This window comes from Macaca fascicularis, chromosome 2 (assembly GCF_037993035.2).
Source record: "Macaca fascicularis isolate 582-1 chromosome 2, T2T-MFA8v1.1".
In the NCBI taxonomy this organism is placed as follows: Eukaryota; Metazoa; Chordata; class Mammalia; order Primates; family Cercopithecidae; genus Macaca; species Macaca fascicularis.
The window spans coordinates 16,763,113-16,781,148 of record NC_088376.1 but is presented as its reverse complement, the minus strand read 5'-3'; the positions used below and the strand labels follow the sequence as shown (position 1 = coordinate 16,781,148).

Below are 18,036 nucleotides of genomic sequence, written 5' to 3'. Positions count from 1 at the left end.
GATAGGAGCTCACGTGACTCACTGAATTTGTAAAGTCATACATAGCCTTCAGCCAGAAATGGAGCCTTTTCCTGTGGTTATTAGCACGTTATCCAGAAAGCTCTGGCTATTGGAAATTTGTTTCAAAAATTTTTTTAAGTTTCTTGGCAGTAACTTTGCCGGTTCCTCCTTTGATTGATAACTTATGTTCTTCTTATCCCGTTTTTGTTTTAAAGCAGGCTTCATGCCAGATTTTGGCACTGGTTTTTTTATAGATTTAAAATCTATATATTTATTTTGCCTGGTGATATCATGCACAGATATGTTTTTCTCTGCCAGCTATGGATTTTTTATGTTATTGACAAATAATGAATTAAGTCTAATTCTTCATAACTAATTAAATTAGAATAATATACATTTTTCTAAACTGTGGATATGTAGATTTTATTTAGTGAACACTAGCTATAATTTCTAAATGTGGCTAATTAATCAGTTGGTCAATAGTATCAATTTAGAAACAATTAGATCGTTTGTGAGACATTTATATAATTCCAGATTGGTTTTATAGTGTGGTTTTAAGTATCTAGTTCAGTTTCCTGGGAACTTTTTCCCTCCGACATATTGTAAGAGAATTTGTCTTTGCAGTTGCTCTATATGCAATCAGTGCTGTCTACTTTGCTGGAGTGATGGTGCGACTGATGTTGACTTTGACTCCAGTCGTGTGTATGCTGTCTGCCATTGCCTTTTCAAATGTTTTTGAGCACTATTTGGGGGATGACATGAAAAGGGAAAATCCACCTGTGGAGGACAGCAGTGATGAGGATGACAAAAGAAATCCAGGAAATTTGTATGATAAGGTGGGGAATCTAAAGTAAGGCCTTTAAATTGTCTATGTACTTTCTTAATTTTTCCACCACAGTAAGAACTATACATACCAAGAAATGTTATTAAATGATGATTTTGACAAACTGTGACTTTTCTAGTTGGTCTTCACTGTTTGCCTCAAAATGTGAATCCTGGTCAGTCTTTTAGCCCAGAGTTAGAAAATAGAATGTAATCAGAGAAGGAATTCTTACTTCTTTTTGGTCATTTGTTATCTAAATACTTAAGATATATACCCTTGTTAATATACCCTTCCATTTTTGAGAGCAAAAACTTGATGCTTTACTAAATTACATAACATTTGGCACTGTAAACCCTTCTGAAACCGTGTGGACAGACAAGTGCTTATTCTTCAGGTCCATACTCAGTGCATACTTCCAAAATATTTTGGAAGTGATATTTGGTTGGGTGAACAGTAAAATGGTGGGAGCAAAATGCCTTTTTAAAAACCCTCCAGTTCGTTAGCAATCGGTAACCAGCCAATAATACAAGGTAATTTGTTTTTAATCTGTAGTTTCTCAATTGGTGCAAGTGTGAAAAGGACTTGTAAGAATTAGAGCACTTGTCTTGGATGACATATTAAACTTTGCTGTTTGAATATTGCCTAGGCTTTAAAATACCAATAAGAAATTAAACTTCCCAGTATCGGTATTAACTTTGAAATTCTTTCCTTCTGTAAGATGAATTTAATTTGTCAAGATTTGTGTTAATAAGCCCACATTCCTGATTTTTGTGTTTGTTGTTATCGTTGCTTTGTGGTTTCTTAACCAGCCTTGAAATTTAGAAATTGTGACTTTTTATATTTTCTCTTCCCTTTTTTGTTGGGGAAGTTGATTTTTTAAGATAATCATAGTTTTAACAAGTCTGTTGGTTTTAGGATTTGGAAATTGGAAGACTGATTCTGTTAATGCAGTTTTTTCCTGTACTAAAATGGTACATGGTCAAAATTATAGCTGAGCATTGCCATTTTCAGGATGTGGAATTAAGATTTTATAAGAATTTACATATTAGGATTTCACTAGAATGGGGTCGTTTGGTTAATCTCCTTTGTATTTAATTAAAGTGTAAGGACAACTGGGTTTGAAAGCAGCTTCTTACTGTAGATAATTATTTTGCTCTATGACCAGCTTCTGGATTGGTATATTCCCAGGAAACCTGATTCACATTTGACTTTAGAAAACACTCCATCACCCACATCAGAATATCTGATGGTTATACATTTTCTGAGTCATAGAATTAAATTGATAAACAGTCTCCCAACTTTTTCCATTGAGTGTCTTAATGAAGCAAGTCAAATAATGAATTTGTCTAACCAATTTTTTAAATATCTTCAGGCAGGTAAAGTGAGGAAACATGTAACTGAACAGGAAAAAACTGAAGAGGGATTAGGCCCTAATATAAAAAGCATTGTCACCATGTTGATGCTGATGCTATTGATGATGTTTGCTGTCCACTGTACCTGGGTCACAAGCAATGCCTACTCTAGTCCAAGTGTAGTCCTGGCCTCATACAATCATGATGGGTAAGAAAATAACTCAGATACAAAAACAGTTTATACTTACACTTCTTCTTCTTTGTCTCAAAGGATATAATTAAAAAATGGAATGTTTGTGAGATTCTGCATTTGTTTTTTTGTTTTTAATTTTTTAATTTTTGTAAGTACATAGTAAATACATATTTTATGGGGTACATTCTATTTATGTCTTTTGGTACAGGCATGTGTAATAATCACGTGTAAAATGGGGTTTCCATCCCCTAAAGTATTTATCCTTTCAGTTACAAACGATCAAGTTACAGTCTTAGTTATTTGTAAATGTACAATTAAATTATTTTTTACTGTAATCACCCTGTTGTGTTCGTACCTGTTAACCATCCCTGTGCACTCTCCCCCGCCCCTGCCAGCCTCTGCCTTCTGCTCTCTGTAGAGCTCTGTATTTGAATCTACCTTTCTTTGTCCTCTCCTTCACCTTGGTGCCATCAGTAGTAATCATTGTATTTCATGCTCTTTTCCAGAGTATTTCTGCATGCATAATCATATACATCAGTTTTTCTCAAATGTGTGGTCTTCCTACGCACAGCATCATCATTAACATGAAACTTGTTAGAAATGCAAATTCTTGACCTCACCCTAATGTTACAGAATTAGAAACCTGGGCCTGGGGCCTAGCAGTCTGTGACTTAACAGACCCAGGTGATTCGGATGCAGCTAAAATGTAAGAACAGCTGATTTATGTATTGCCATGGCTTTCAACTACTGTTTCACTTGGGAGCTTATTAGGCTTGTACACTAATAAGCCCTACCCCAGAACTACTGAATCAGAATCGGCTTTTTTTGCTTTTTTTTTTTTTTTTTAAATACAAGATATGCAGGTGGTTTGTGCACACACACACAGTTTGAATAACACTAGTCTGGCTCTTCATTGTTTCACTTTTTTTTTCCTCATCGGTAGAAGCTTTTATTTAATAACTACCATCCTTAAAATCTGAACACATTCAGTGGTTTAATACCTCAAGATTTTAAGTTAGCCTCTTCACATTTGTGACATCTCATTTAAAAGAGTATTGTGATTCTTTTCAGCACCAGGAATATCTTAGATGATTTTAGAGAAGCTTACTTTTGGCTAAGGCAAAATACAGATGAACATGCACGAGTAATGTCTTGGTGGGATTATGGCTATCAGATAGCTGGAATGGCTAATAGAACTACGTTGGTGGATAATAACACCTGGAATAACAGCCACATAGCACTGGTAAGGATTTAATAAACACAAGATTAAAAAATCTCTGTTGACTCTTTAGCAATCAGGCTTCACTTGTGACTAGGAAAAATGTGGATGAAAAGTACTCTGCTGAATTCTCAAAATACTTTTTTTACACATAAAGTGAGTTCAAGTTGTGCTTATTTATTTTGTTTTTAAGAATGGTACTGAGTATCATTCAGAATTACAGGCTGATTTCTGGTAGATTTTATGATAAATTTAGCTTACTAAAGAATTAGACAAAATCTGAAACTTAAAGTGTTTGGCTTGTATTTTTGATGTTATAAACTAAAAATTATTTGCAAATATGTAGAGTAAATGCACTGTATTTTATGGATAGGCAGACTGTTCCTCTAGCTATTAAACAACTAATCTACATAGATTAATGTAATCACCTCTTTGTACTTCAAAGATTTTAAATACAAAGAGTAGTTTAACCAAATGAATTCTATTTGTATTACTGTTGTAGCTAATTATCAGATGTGTGCTAGACTGGGGAGAAGAAATGTATGTGCTAGCAAGATCACTGGCCAGCCCTGGTCTGCAGTTGTGAGAAGTTGTTTCTTCTAAGCTTGCCTGCTTTCATCATAAAATGTTAATGTCATAGAACTTAATTATTAGCAAGATACTAGAACGTGTATTCTGATTTTTGACTATAAATTAGTTATAGTTGAGAGGTTCATAAATTTCAGTGCATTTGTTGAATTCATAGGAAATCATTTCTGCAAAAAAAATTCCATGTAAAACAAACTCTTGATGAATTCCTGTTGTAGTAAAAATATACATTGATTTTTATCAATGTGGGAGTAATCAAAAACATTCTCATTTTTTTTTTAAATTCTTCAGGTGGGAAAAGCTATGTCTTCTAATGAAACAGCAGCCTATAAAATCATGAGGACTCTAGATGTAGATTATGTTTTGGTTATTTTTGGAGGGGTTATCGGCTATTCTGGTGATGATATCAACAAGTTTCTCTGGATGGTTAGGATAGCTGAAGGGGAACATCCCAAAGACATTCGGGTAAGAAACTAGATAATTCCAGGTATGTGAAAGATAATTCCAGGTACTGTGTCCAAGTAATTCTCTGATCCTGATAATTGCATTGTATTTGTTTCATCATCCTATCCCTCAGATTAGTTCCTTACCCTGACTTTACTATTTATTAAAGATACTAGAGGCATTTCCTAGATTAAAACTTTTTGAACTCAAAATGGAACTAATATTTCCATTCTCTCCTATGAAGCAGTCCCTTGCCAAGACTGCTTTCTTTTACGCCTCTTCACAGCCTCTCACGTCGTCCCTTTCTTTCCATTTCCATTGCTTCCACTCTGGTACTGACCCTTATGCTTGTAGACCTGAAATAAGATAGTAACCTTGAAATTGCTGTCTTTACCTTACCTTGTTTCCTCCCTCCCAGTATAAGATGAAATTGATCATGTTACTTTTAGGCCCAAAAGATGTCAGTAGATTAAGGGAAGGGACCTTAAAACCAGACAGATATGAGTTAAAACTAAAACTGTCAACTTGGGCAAGTTATTTTAGCCACTCAACATAATATGCTTTGAGCGCTAGGTCTAGTTCTAGGATCTGGAATTAAAATGGTGACCAAGGCAGACTAGGTTATCTTTTGCCAAAGATAATGAATTTGTAGTGCCATTTAATGAGAATTTATAGTAAAGTAGTTGAAGCCCCCGCCTAGGGACTGGTACAAAATAGACAACCTCTGATAAAACATTGGTATAAAGTGTAAACCCCTTAGCTTGGAATGTAAACCTCTTCATGTTTTGCCTTCCTTTGCTGGTCTCTCGTTCTTCTGCCACCTTTTTCTACTCTGCCAGTATGTTCCAGCCCCTGAAACTTGCTTGTGGTTTCTTTCCTTGACTCACCTGACACATGTGTTTTTACTGTTCCTTTCCTGGAATACTTTCCCTGCCACAGACTTGTCCCCTCTCTGAAAGCCCTTTTCTGGTATACTCAACGTCTGTACTCATCACCAAATTATTTATACCTGCTTTGCAGGAGTCCCCAGACCCCAGGCTGCGGACCAGCACTGGTCCGTGGCCTGTTAGGAACTGGGCCACGTAGCAGGAGGTGAGGGGCAGGTGAGCGAGCATTGCCGCCTGAGCTCTGCCTGCTGTCAGACCAGCGGCAGCGTTAGATTTTCATAGGAGCACAAACCCTATTGTGAACTGCGCACGTTCCTTATGAGAATCTAACTAATGCCTGATGATCTGAGGGGGAACAGTTTCCTCTAGAAACCACCAGCCCCCAGCCATCCGTGGAAAAATTGCCTTCCACAAAACCGGTCTCTGGTGCCAAAAAGGTTGGGAACCACTGCTGTTTTGTATTGGAGTCTGTCTTACCTCTTTTACTAAATTGTGAGCTAAGATGGACGTCCAGCATTGTGCTTTTACATGATGAAGGCACAAAAGATAAGAGTAATTGCCACTGATGCAGAATAAAGGAATCTTGGGAAAATATATGCAGGTGTCAGGTGATGGGGGTGAAGTTAAAGCCTCAGATTTCCTGATCAAAAATGTCAATGCTGTAATGTTTCCCTTAACTGATTAGTAAACATTATTTCTTTGCATTAATCTTCTGAAATTTAATTCTCCCAGTATGTGGTTTTTATTTGTGGATTTGCTTTAGCAGTGTTAAAACTGTGACATGTGATAGATCACTGTTTCTAAATGTATGCTTTGAACGTGAATATATACAGAAATCCTAAATTTCTGTGCATCTTAAATTATTTTTAAACTTCATGAATAGATAATACAGTCATATGGTTCAAAAGTAAAGTATAAGAGGATATACAATAAATGTCTACCCCTCTTTGTGTGGTTCAAAAATAAAGTATAAGAGGATATACAAACAAGTCTACCCCCCCCCAAAAAAAAACCCAGAAAGTTCCTCTATAGTTAATAACAATGCATTATATACTTGTAAGTTGCTAAGAGAGTAGATATTTCAGTGTTCTCACTACAACAAAATAAATATGATTGATGCATATGTTAGATTGATGTAGCCATTTCACAATGCATATTTCAAAACATGATCTTCAGCATAAATATACACAAATTTATTTGTCAGTTAAAAATAGAGAGGGAAAAGTCCCTGGTCATCACTGGTTATTTTCTTGTGATTTTTACTTCTAGCAAGTTATATACCCTGTTCACTTCATAATATGTCTTGGTGATCTTTCCGTATTAGAATATGGAGAGCTTCTTCATTCCTTTGTTTACATTTGCACAGTATGTTGCATGTTTTGTGTGTGTGCCATGATTTATTTAACCTGTCCCCATTGATGGAATTTAGATTGTTTCCAATATTTTGGTCTTATGAACAATGCATAATAACTTGCTGCATTCATTATTTTGGCCATATACAAGTATCTCTGTAGCGTTAATTCCTAGAAAAGGAATTTCTGACTCAGAAATTACATTTTTTTACCTAGAGTGCCAAAATTGTTCCTCATAGAGGTTAATTTATAAGTTAACCCGAAAAAATTACCACAGTTTTTTTAACATTCTGCTCCCCAATTAAAGAAGCCAAATTTAGAATTCATATGGAAAAATTTAGCTAGAACACTTAAGAAAACTCTGAAAAGGAGTAACAGAGATGAGGATGGGTAATTGAGAGAGCCAGCCCTGCCTGGTATTAAGCCATGGTGTTGGTACCAGTCTGTTTAAATTATGACAGTGGCCATGCGCAGTGGTTCATGTCTATAATCCTAGCATTTTGGGAGGCTGATCACTTGAGCCCAGTAGTTCAAGACCAGCCTGGACAACATGGTGAAACCCTGTCTCTACAAAAAAAAAATGCAAAAATTAGTTGGGCATGGTGCTTTGGGCCTGTAGTCCCAGCTACTTGAGAGGCTGAAATGGGAGGATTGCTTGAGCCCAGGAGGTTAAGGCTTCAGTGAGCCACAGTCATGCCACTGCACTGCAGCCTGGATGACAGAACAAGAACTTGTCTCAAAAATGATAATAATTAAGGCCTTATAACATGGTTTAAAGTCTGGTGGGATTTATTTTTTTGAGGTGTAACTGAATATGGCTTTATAATGATACCTCAAAAGCTTATTCTTATGGGGAAATGAAAAGAGGAAACTATAGGTTTGAATATGTTAAGTTGAACTAATATGGAACTTCTGGTTTCTTTCTTGTAGGAAAGTGACTATTTTACCCCACAGGGAGAATTCCGTGTAGACAAAGCAGGATCCCCTACTTTGTTGAATTGCCTTATGTATAAAATGTCGTACTACAGATTTGGAGAAATGCAGGTTAGTTAAATCCATTTTCCTCTAATTTTCATTCAAAATAATATTTAAAACATAGTCTTATTTGCCTCTAGAAAACAGGATAATGATGTTTTGATTGTGCTGAAGAGAAATGTGGTTGTCTAATAGTCTTTTTTCCATTAAATTTAGATTTCTGAAACTAATATGTGAGAAATTAGAAAATAAAATTTTAGATCAAGGACTTCTTTCTAACATATTTATTAACAGTAGCCTCAAATCCAATCTTTGCTTGCCATCTCACCTTTAGACCTTATGCTTTTGGAAAGTATTGTTCTCCAAGGAGAGTTCTCCTAGCTAGGAAACAGTGTGGTGTCTTAGGTACGTCACTTTGCTGCTTGGTGGAGAAAAGCTTAAAATTAAAGAATTGAAGTAAATAGTCACTTCAGATGTTCACTCTCTCCCTGTTCTCCATTACCACAAATAGCTAGAGCTGTCTGAGTCAGAGTTTTCTAGTAAATTAGAATGATATGGTACAAAAGCTTAAGGGTCTACAAAATGAGTGAATGTGTAAAGAGGCATTGTGGCAGAAAGAAGAAACAATGGACTTGATGTCATAATACCTGTGTTTTCGATCAGGTTCTGTCAAGTCATGTAACTCTCAGACAATTTGTATCTGCCTTGGATTCCACTTGGTTCTTTTCTTGTTTGTAAATAATGGTGCTTGGATTGATGACTTGATTTTTAAGGAAACCAGAATATGTCACCCCAAAATATGCCTCTTTGACATAAAAGTTAATTTTGAGCTGAAGGCAATTTAGAAGCAGCAAACAGAGAAAAAGCTCTGTCTAACCTCTTTTCTACCTAAAGGAAGAATATAAATTCTCCTTTACTGGAGACAACTCTTAAGACTCAGCCCAGAGAAAGCACCAGAGGAATCTGCAAACAAAACTTACTCCATTAGTTTATCATATATGTACCCTTCTACTTTCCCATCTTGGAGGCCTAAAACCGCTTTCCTTTGTCCTTTCTCCACAAATGTATTGTTCTTTGTTGAGCATGCTATATAAGCCAGAGTTCTAAGCCACTGCTTTGAGTTCCTTTTCATTGAGGTTTCTCCTGCATAATGTGCGCTGAGCATCTTAATGAATTTGTTTTGCTATTGTTAATCTGTCCTTTGTTATAAGTGTCTGTCCCAAATTACTATCTTCGTACTATTAGTTTCACTGAAAAGTGCTTATTTCTGTATTGCTCTCTGGTTAAGTTGATAATAAAGCAGAGGAAAAATTGCTTGCTTAATTTTATACTGTCATTGGAAATCAGGATAACTATCAAAACTAAAGGGGTATGTTTGGACTTCAATTTGTGAATCAAGTGTTACTGGGTTTTTTTTGTTTTTTGGTTTTTGGTTTTTAGTTAGTTTGTTTGTTTTTGTTTTTTTTGAGAGGGAGTCTCGCTCTGTTGCCCAGACTGGAGTGCAGTGGTGTGATCTCGGCTCACTGCAAGCTCCGCCTCCCAGGTTCATGCCATTCTCCTGGGACTACAAGTGCCTGCCACCACACCCGGCTAATTGTATTTTTAATAGAGATAGGGTTTCACCATGTTAGCAAGGATAGTCTCGATCTAACTCTGTGATCCCCCCGCCTTGGCCTCCCAATGTGCTGGGATTATAGGTGTGAGCCACCACGTCTGGCCCAAAGTTTTATCCTTTTCTAAAACACCATCTTTGTGGCTAATATGGACTGGAATATTCACTTGGTTTCAGAATAGTTAGCATATACTGTGTTCCTGTTTGTTGTGTTGCTTCAAGTAATTCCAAGTGGATTATATTTTATCATTATTTACTTGGAATTACTTTGTAGGTGACTTTAAAAAAAGCAGATGATAATCTAGATTTAGGTTTTTATTTGTGTTTATAGTTTCTTTTGAAAGCCACACTTTGGTCTTTAAACTCTTGCTAAGAAAGAAGCACATTGGCTATAATAATCAGTTACCCCAGAAAACATATTTTCTGACTGGCTTGTTGCTAGTTTCTGTGCTCACTACTGATCACATCAAAGGACCGTTTTCTTCCTCTCTTTTAAGTTTATCAGTAATTTTAAGCCATGTTCTCAGCATACATTCATTTTGATGCCTACCTGACTCAAGAATAATACATGGTTAAAATATGAAGTATAACTTTTGCTATAATATAGATAAACAAGAACAAGTAATTCACTATTTGAAAGAGAGCTGGTTTTCATGTTTGTTTTAAAGTTGAGTTTGGCCAGGCCTGGTGGCTCACACCTGTAATCCCAGAACTTTGGGAGATGAGGTGGGAGGATTACTTAAGCCCAGGAGTTCGAGACCAGCCTGGGCAAAATGGTGAAACCCAGTCTCTGTTTAAAAAAAAAAAAAAGGGGGGGGAAAGTTAATTTACTTATGCTAGATTTGTATGTCAACATAAACTTAGTCTGAGAATTTTTTTTTTTTCCCCTGAGACAGGATCTCACTCTGTGGCCCATACTGGAGTACAGTGGTGCAATCATGGTTCACTACAGCCATGACCTCCTGAACTCAGTTGATCCTCCCACCTCCCCTCCTGAGTAGCTGGGACTACAGGCACATACCACCATGCCCAGTTAATTTTTGTGTTTTTTGTAAAGACAAGATCTTGCTATGTTGCCCAGGCTAGTCTTGAACTCCTAGGCTCAGCCCATCCTCCTGCCTCAGCCTCCCGAAGTGCTGGGATTACAGTTGTGAGCCACCACACCAAGACAGTCTGAGAATTTCTTAAAGTCTCCTTCCCTCCCTATGTTTTCCCTTTTTATCCCTCATAAATCCTTTCACGATTTGGTTTTTTTATTTGGCCTCCTTTGTAGTTCCTACTTTCGGAATGTAGTATCTCTTGCTTACTTGTGCATTTATTTAACAAATAATAATTGGGATATAAAGCTACACTTTGAATAAGATAAAGACATTTTTACATCCCAGTCGAAGATACAGGTAATTTTTAGTGTAAGTAAAGATGTTAATAATGTATGTTATTAGAACAAGATGCTCTAAGGAAACAATAAAGGAGATTTGTCAGTCACTAATCTCAAGAAAATATTTCCCTGAAGTGGGTGGTAAAGGAGCCAGCCATGCAAAATAGCTGAATGAAGAACATGCCAGGCAGAGAGGATAGTGCAAGGCCCTGAAAAAAGAAGCCCCTTGGGTGTGTTCTGTCTGTATACCTATAAAAAGGGCTTTGATAGATTTCATTTCTATGTTTTGGGGTGTATGTGTGTGGGGTTTTTTTTTAATGCCTTTAGGATGCTCATCTACTCTAAGGACTTTGTGAAATTCTTACTCTGATGTACTTAGTTTCTCTCTTCCTGATTTCTTCCTGTCTAGTTAGCAATACATGAGAACTATTAAGATAGATTACTTGATTGTTTTCCTAGTTGAAAGGGAGAAGGTATTACTGTAATGATAACATTTACTGTCTTATAACACTGAATGTTTTCCAATGTGGTTAACACCCAGTAATAATGTTACTTTTGCAGCTGGATTTTCGTACACCCCCAGGTTTTGACCGAACACGTAATGCTGAGATTGGAAATAAGGACATTAAATTCAAGCATTTGGAAGAAGCCTTTACATCAGAACACTGGCTTGTTAGGATATATAAAGTAAAAGCACCTGATAACAGGGAGACATTAGATCACAAACCTCGAGTCACCAACATTTTCCCAAAACAGAAGTATTTGTCAAAGAAGGTGGGTGCCAAGTGAAGGCATTAAAGGGTAACTTAAGGTTGGTTGGTTTGTATGAAAAAGAATTTCTGGAAATTGCAATAAATTTCCATCTGCCAGATTTATAAAGACTGTGGCTTCTATATTAATACAAACTAAATATCAGGCTAGCCTGCTAGGAGCATTCCTTTCAAACTGAGCACTTCAGATATCCCACACTGAGATTTTTCCAGAGGCCTTCTGGCTTTGGTTTGTGCTATTCCCACTGGTAAGACTTACTTGTGAAGTAAGATGTAGCTGTGGCCATCGCTTTCCAAACCTGTATGAAAGTAAAAATGCTAAATTCTCAAGTAAAATAATTATGAATAGTTCTTCATCTTTTGAGCAGAGCAAATTTATATTGCATCTTCGTGTTCCATTCTGAGTATGGTATTACTCTATTATTCATTGAATAAAGAATAGGTTTGAATTGGGTGAGTCCTTCTGAAGCCCAAAAAAAATCATTTCTCTTAAGATAATAATTTTTTTATGTAATTGTGACAAAGCTTATAGGCAGGAATTACGAGACTACTGCAGTTCTTTTCTAATAAATATTATATAAGATATGAAGTATTTCATTGGGGGTCATTATTGCTCACTTAAGCCAAATAGATCTATAATCTTTGCTATAAAAGATGACTAAAAATGAGTATTTATATAGGTTGTCCAGCACTAGGAAATAAGAAGTAATGAACAGTCAGATAAAATGTTAAGGTTCATTATAAGGTACTATGCTTACAATACTGATTATTATTAGACTACAGTTCTCATTTTTTAAGGATGCTTAGGTTTACATAGCTCAGATCAGCTATTTTATATCATTGAAACAACTGTCTTAACTTTTTGTTTATTAAAATATACATCAAATATATTCAAAATACAGATGATTTTAATTTGTACTATAAAAGTGCTGAATATTAATGGTGTGATATGTCAGTGGAAGCTTTTTATATGAATATTTTATGTGCCAGATGTAAATTACCAAATCTAGACTAATGTATTTAAAGATGTCACATAGAGCTGACATTCATTGTGTTAGTCATAGAAAACTCATCATCTTTAGGTAAAATAACATTAAGAAATCAGATGATTGTCACAGCTATGAGGTAGGAGAAACTGGTGAGTCACACCAGTACACAAGGCAAATGCTGCTAGTCTCAAAGCAGTTACTCCTAAGATATCTAAGTATAACTAAGGTATACTTTTTATGCGGAAAGAGGGCTGTTGAACTTGTCTGATGATATAGACCCCAAAGGCAGTGAATTTTTTTAATTTGACCTCTTTTGCCTTCCCATCATTTTCCCAAAATAAATGTGAATGGATAAATAAAACATCTGTCTTGTGTGCCCAAAACATATATTCTGGTAGCCAATAACCTATTTTGACGTTCTGGTTTCCATGGTTTAGATGTTTTGTACTAGCACTATGAAGGAATGCTTTTTATACTTTCCTTTCTCTACCCTGGTTTTGACTTTGGAGGAGGAGGGTATACATAACAGCATGCATTCTGAGAGTTTACCGGCCGTCACAAAGCCGGCATGACTAAGGTGCTAGAAATTATAGTCCAGGCTGCAGAAAAGGTTTTTTGGCATGGTTCACTGCCAGTAGGAGAAAAGCACCCTGAGGGCTATTACACACTTGAGTATTCCTGGGGCACATCATAAGACCTCATAGAAAAAGTATCCTGTTAGAATCTGGATGTAATGATAATATAGGAACTACTAGATCTGGTTTGAATTTTTAAAAATTGTACCCTCTGAAGTTTCTTACTTTTTGCCTTAATAAAATCAGTTCAATACTAAGGTAACATAATGGAGTTAACAAGTTAGCAGTAGCTAATTTTTAGTACCTTAAGAAAGATTGCATTTTGCCTTGTGTTCTCATCCCTGTTAGAAACTACTATAAATTGTCTTGAATTGAACATCATGAGTAAAGGAACATGATGCAGGATATACCCAGTTTCTGAAACCTCTGAGAGTTGTATTTAAATGTGAAAATTGAATTGAGTGGTCAGTCTCTGGAGTCTTTTGCCTCTGTTAACCCAGAGCTTTGACGCTGCATTAAATTACTTATTTTCAAAAAATATTTGCTGTCTTCAATATCTCAGGCTGTGTATCAGATTGAAAGACGTATGTGCCTATGATTTATCCTATAGGGTTCTAACATAAATATTTTTGCAGAAATTTGTACCACTACATTTACAGTAATTTGTTTCTAATACTAGGAAACATCTATTAAAAGTATTTTAGTGGGATACTGAATTGTTAAGAAAAATATTTTATTTTTAAAAGATGTATGAAACTGAAGGAATGTTGTTTTGCTTTACATTTTCAATTGCTTATTTTTTTACCTAAAAGATTATTTTTAGAGAATGTGCCAAGTGATTATATCTCTCAGTTTTATAGATGGTTACAGTCATGTTCATTTTACAGAAAACAGGGACTCTTAAGAGTTACTAAATTAACTTGTTTTTCTGGCACACACCTAATTTCCTGGAGGCTAAACCAGGAGCAGCATTACCATTTCTGATTCCTTAGTCTAGTGTTATGTATTCTCTCTTGCCTGGAAAGTTGAATAATTACAGCTCAGCACTTTGTGGTTGAGAAGAGAACTGAAGATTCATTCACTTGATGGTGAGGATGTCTAGGAACCTAGTCCTTTCACCTTGGATGTGTTAGTGTACTCAGGTAAGAAACACCACTAACAGTTTAATGGCATTCACTGAACTATTCAAGGAATACAGTCACAAGAAGAGCAAGAGCTTACTAAGTTGTCATAGTGCAGTAAACGATGTGTGTGTATAGATTTTTTAATCAGTAAGAAACCTGCATTAATACTATGTGTGTTTTTTTTTTTTATAGACTACCAAAAGGAAGCGTGGCTACATTAAAAATAAGCTGGTTTTTAAGAAAGGCAAGAAAATATCTAAGAAGACTGTTTAAATGCACTGTTCTGGTTCCTAACTTGAAGCAGTTGTCCTTGTGAGAACCGGTCTTTGCCTTTAGCTCATGTCGTGTTTCACAGCAACAGAGGGTACAGAACCATCACTGGTCCGGGTTAATATACAAAATTTTCTGGCAATGCCTGATTAAAAAAATAAAATTGGCTTGTTGAGAACAGCTGTTTTCGATTTCTAATGTGAAGCAAGACAGAGCACTGCTGTAAATGTTTAGCAGCAGATTTTTTTTTATTGGTACATATTATCCTTCAAATCTGAGAATTTGGACTAATTGCACCAAAGAACCCTCTAATTTGGTCCCTGGCACATGCATACTTGTCAATGTTTTTATTCTTTTACAAGACCTGCATTTTATTTGAATTACCCAAATAGCAATATGTAAAATACAAGTGACAAAAGGTGATGAGAGCTTCTTGAACCAGTAAACTAGTACAGGTCTGAGAAAGACATTAGAAAAATAATTATACGTCCTTGAATTATATTTATTTTCATGTTTCTCCAATGCAAAGAATGTTTCATCAAATGTACATTTTCTATTGCTTACTGTTTGCTCTGAGAAGAAGCTGCTGTTTCAAAGATGGACCTCTGAGTAGCTAATTGATTCAAGTAGTTTTTTTATGTTGACACATTTTTACTGCTGTTAGCAGTTGTTTTCACCAGGTACTTACAGAGCAGATTTCATGCATTGTTCATTCAAGGGCTAAATTTATATTCTTTGGAAATCATGGCAACTACACAGGATGTTGCTTACCAGGATGGGGTTTTGGTATCTTAGTACTGAAGTTAGCACTATGTTTACATGCAAAAGATTAAGGAAAAAACCCTTAAAGTGGACAGGTGTCCGAAGTTCATTTTCTGTGACTCATCGAAATGGCAAAAGACTTGTAACAACTTTGCCTGGACTTTTCTTATTTTAAAACAGTTTCATCCATCACAGTGATTTTGTTCTCTGCTCCATGTGTTTTAATCCCTTAAGCATTTGATGAAACACTCTTTAGTGCTATATGCATTTTCTTACTTTTATTAAAAATGTGACAATTGTCAAAAAGTGCACTAAAATGTAAATGGAGATTGAACAAGTTCACTTTCCAGCTTATAGGCAACTTTATACAGACTTGAACATTTTCTCCAGTTGTTTAGTAAAAGTGAAAGAGAAAGGGTTTTTCCTGCCACAGGATAGAACTTTTTTTTATATAACAAGCATAACACACCACTGCTTTTGGTGGAAAAGTGCAGAATAGTATGTACCTTTTATGAAGAAAAATGTAATTTACAATGTTCAGTGAGAATGTTACTGCTGATTTTCTTTTCCAAGGTGTAGAATATTCTTTGATTTATAGAATTCATTTTTGACCCAGATGATGGTTCTTTTACAGAACAATAAAATGGCTGAACATTTTCACAAATAGAGTGTAACGAAGTCTGGATTTCTGATACCTTGTCATTTGGGGGATTTTATTTTACTTTGTTGCTTTAAAATTCAATGCAGAGAAGTTGTTGACTGTAGGGGAAATAAAGTTAATTCAAATTTTGTGTTAAGCGTTGTTTTTTACAAATTTTTTGGTTTTGAAAGGAATTAGTACTGAACACGTACCTCCTTCTTCCTTGTTCACTATCACAAAGGTTTTAAAGAAAATGTGTGGAAAGAAATACGTTAAGATTATTTCATCTTAGACCAAGTTATTTTGCCGCCCTTTACCCTGGAATGAAAATCTCGGTTTTTTGGGTTTTTGGTTTTTTGTTTTGGAAGGGATTTGGGGAGGGGAAACACCTAGCCAACTAGGAGTTTTATCTCTATGTAAATAAGGATAGGAACCTAACAAAACCATCCATGAAGTTCTGGTAATGAAATGTCGTCTCAGTATAGAATTTTCTCATTAGACAAATCTCAAAGGAAAGACCCCTCACCTTTCTCAGGAAACAACATTTTGGTTCAGTGTATCTTGTCAGTAAAATACCATATTGTAACTGTTTAAGCACTTGTAGCACAAAAGTGAATAGTAGTTTGAATACATTGGAATGTAGGATAATTGACTCAAAATATTCTTTAGATCTCTTAATTCATTTCTTGTGTAGTCACTAACATTGTACACCAAAGGAACTTAAAGATCGTGGCCGTGAAGTTTTAGACTATAAAATAGCTTTTAGGCTGTAGTGCTTTGTAGTATAAATAAGGCAGCAAGGCAGCAACTCCAAAGACAAAATTCACTTTTAAGACTTACATTATAACCTACTTGAGTTTATAGTTGTGGAGTTTTAATTCATTTGCATTCTAGGCCATGACCAAGTGACCAGAGGACTAAAATAGTATAAAAGCATCCTGTAGTGAGTTTCCATAGCCAAGGGGCTGTAAGATCATGAAATTTGGAGCTGTTTCTCCTTTTTAAAAAAATTAATTGTAAAATAGATATTAAATAAAGTTTACTAAACCATTTTAAAGTACGCAGCTCAATAGTGAAGTACATTTACATTGTTGTGCAACCAGTCTCCAGAACTCTTTTCATCTTGCTGTAGCTGCTGCTGCTTAATGCTGGTTTTGCCATGTTGCCCATAATTCTCAATCGAGATAGGTGGAGTAATGAATAAATGTTGCGCTCAACAGCTGTCTGCCATGGAAATGGTAGGAAATTGAGACAGACCAAAAACAGTAATGAAATGTCATGATGTCTTATTTTTATTGTGAAATGTAACACACAGAACATGAAAATGTACAGTTGACCCTTGAATAACATGAGTTGCACAAATGGATTTTCTTCAATAAATTGAAAAAATTTGGCCGGGCACGATGCCTCACACCTGTAATCCCAGCACTTTGGGAGGCCGAGGCGGGCGGATCATTTGAGGTCAGGAGTTTGAGACCAGCCTTGCCAACATGGTGAAACCCCGTCTCTACTAAAAATACAAAAATTAGCCGGGCGTGGTGGTGGGCGCCTGTAGTCCCAACTACTCTGGAGGCCGAGGCTGGAGAATTGCTTGAAACTGGCAGGCAGAGGTTGCAGTGAGCCGAGATCACGCCACTGCACTGCAGCCTGGGCAACACAGTGAGACACTGTCTCAAAAAAGCCTATATAATGTATTGAAACATTTTTTGGAGATTTACAGCAATTTGGAAAAAGCTTGCAAATAGCCTAGAAATATTTTTAAAGAAAAAGCTATGTGATTAATGCACAAAGTATATAGATACTACTTTTTTGCTGTTGATTTGAGACAGTCTTGCTCGTTCACTCAGGCTGGAGTACAGTGACGTGATCTCGGTTCACTGCAACCTCCACCTCCTAGGTTCAGGCGATACTCGTGCCTCAGCCTCCCAAGCAGCAGAGACTGCAGGTGCCCATCATCATCCCTGGCTAATTTATGTATTTTTAGTAGAGATGGGGTTTCATCATGTTGGCTATGCTTATCTTGAACTCGTGGTTTCAAGTGATCCATTTGCCATGACCTCCCAAAGTGCTGGGATTACAGGCG

At 36.1% G+C, this 18,036-nt stretch overlaps 1 protein-coding gene across 2 annotated transcripts in view; it reads left to right on the top strand.

Annotated features, from left to right (window-relative positions):
- Nucleotides 1-16,110, top strand: part of STT3B (STT3 oligosaccharyltransferase complex catalytic subunit B) — a 104,319-nt gene extending 88,209 nt beyond the window's left edge. For both annotated transcript variants that reach the window (XM_005545559.5, XM_045385225.3), the window contains 7 exons: nt 625-836; nt 2,196-2,383; nt 3,440-3,611; nt 4,467-4,640; nt 7,789-7,902; nt 11,385-11,597; nt 14,474-16,110. In XM_005545559.5, coding sequence (XP_005545616.1) covers nt 625-836; nt 2,196-2,383; nt 3,440-3,611; nt 4,467-4,640; nt 7,789-7,902; nt 11,385-11,597; nt 14,474-14,554 — 1,154 coding nt within the window. In that variant the 3' untranslated portion in view covers nt 14,555-16,110. The remainder of the gene's footprint in view (nt 1-624; nt 837-2,195; nt 2,384-3,439; nt 3,612-4,466; nt 4,641-7,788; nt 7,903-11,384; nt 11,598-14,473) is intronic.
- The last annotated feature ends 1,926 nt before the right edge of the window (nt 16,111-18,036 follow it).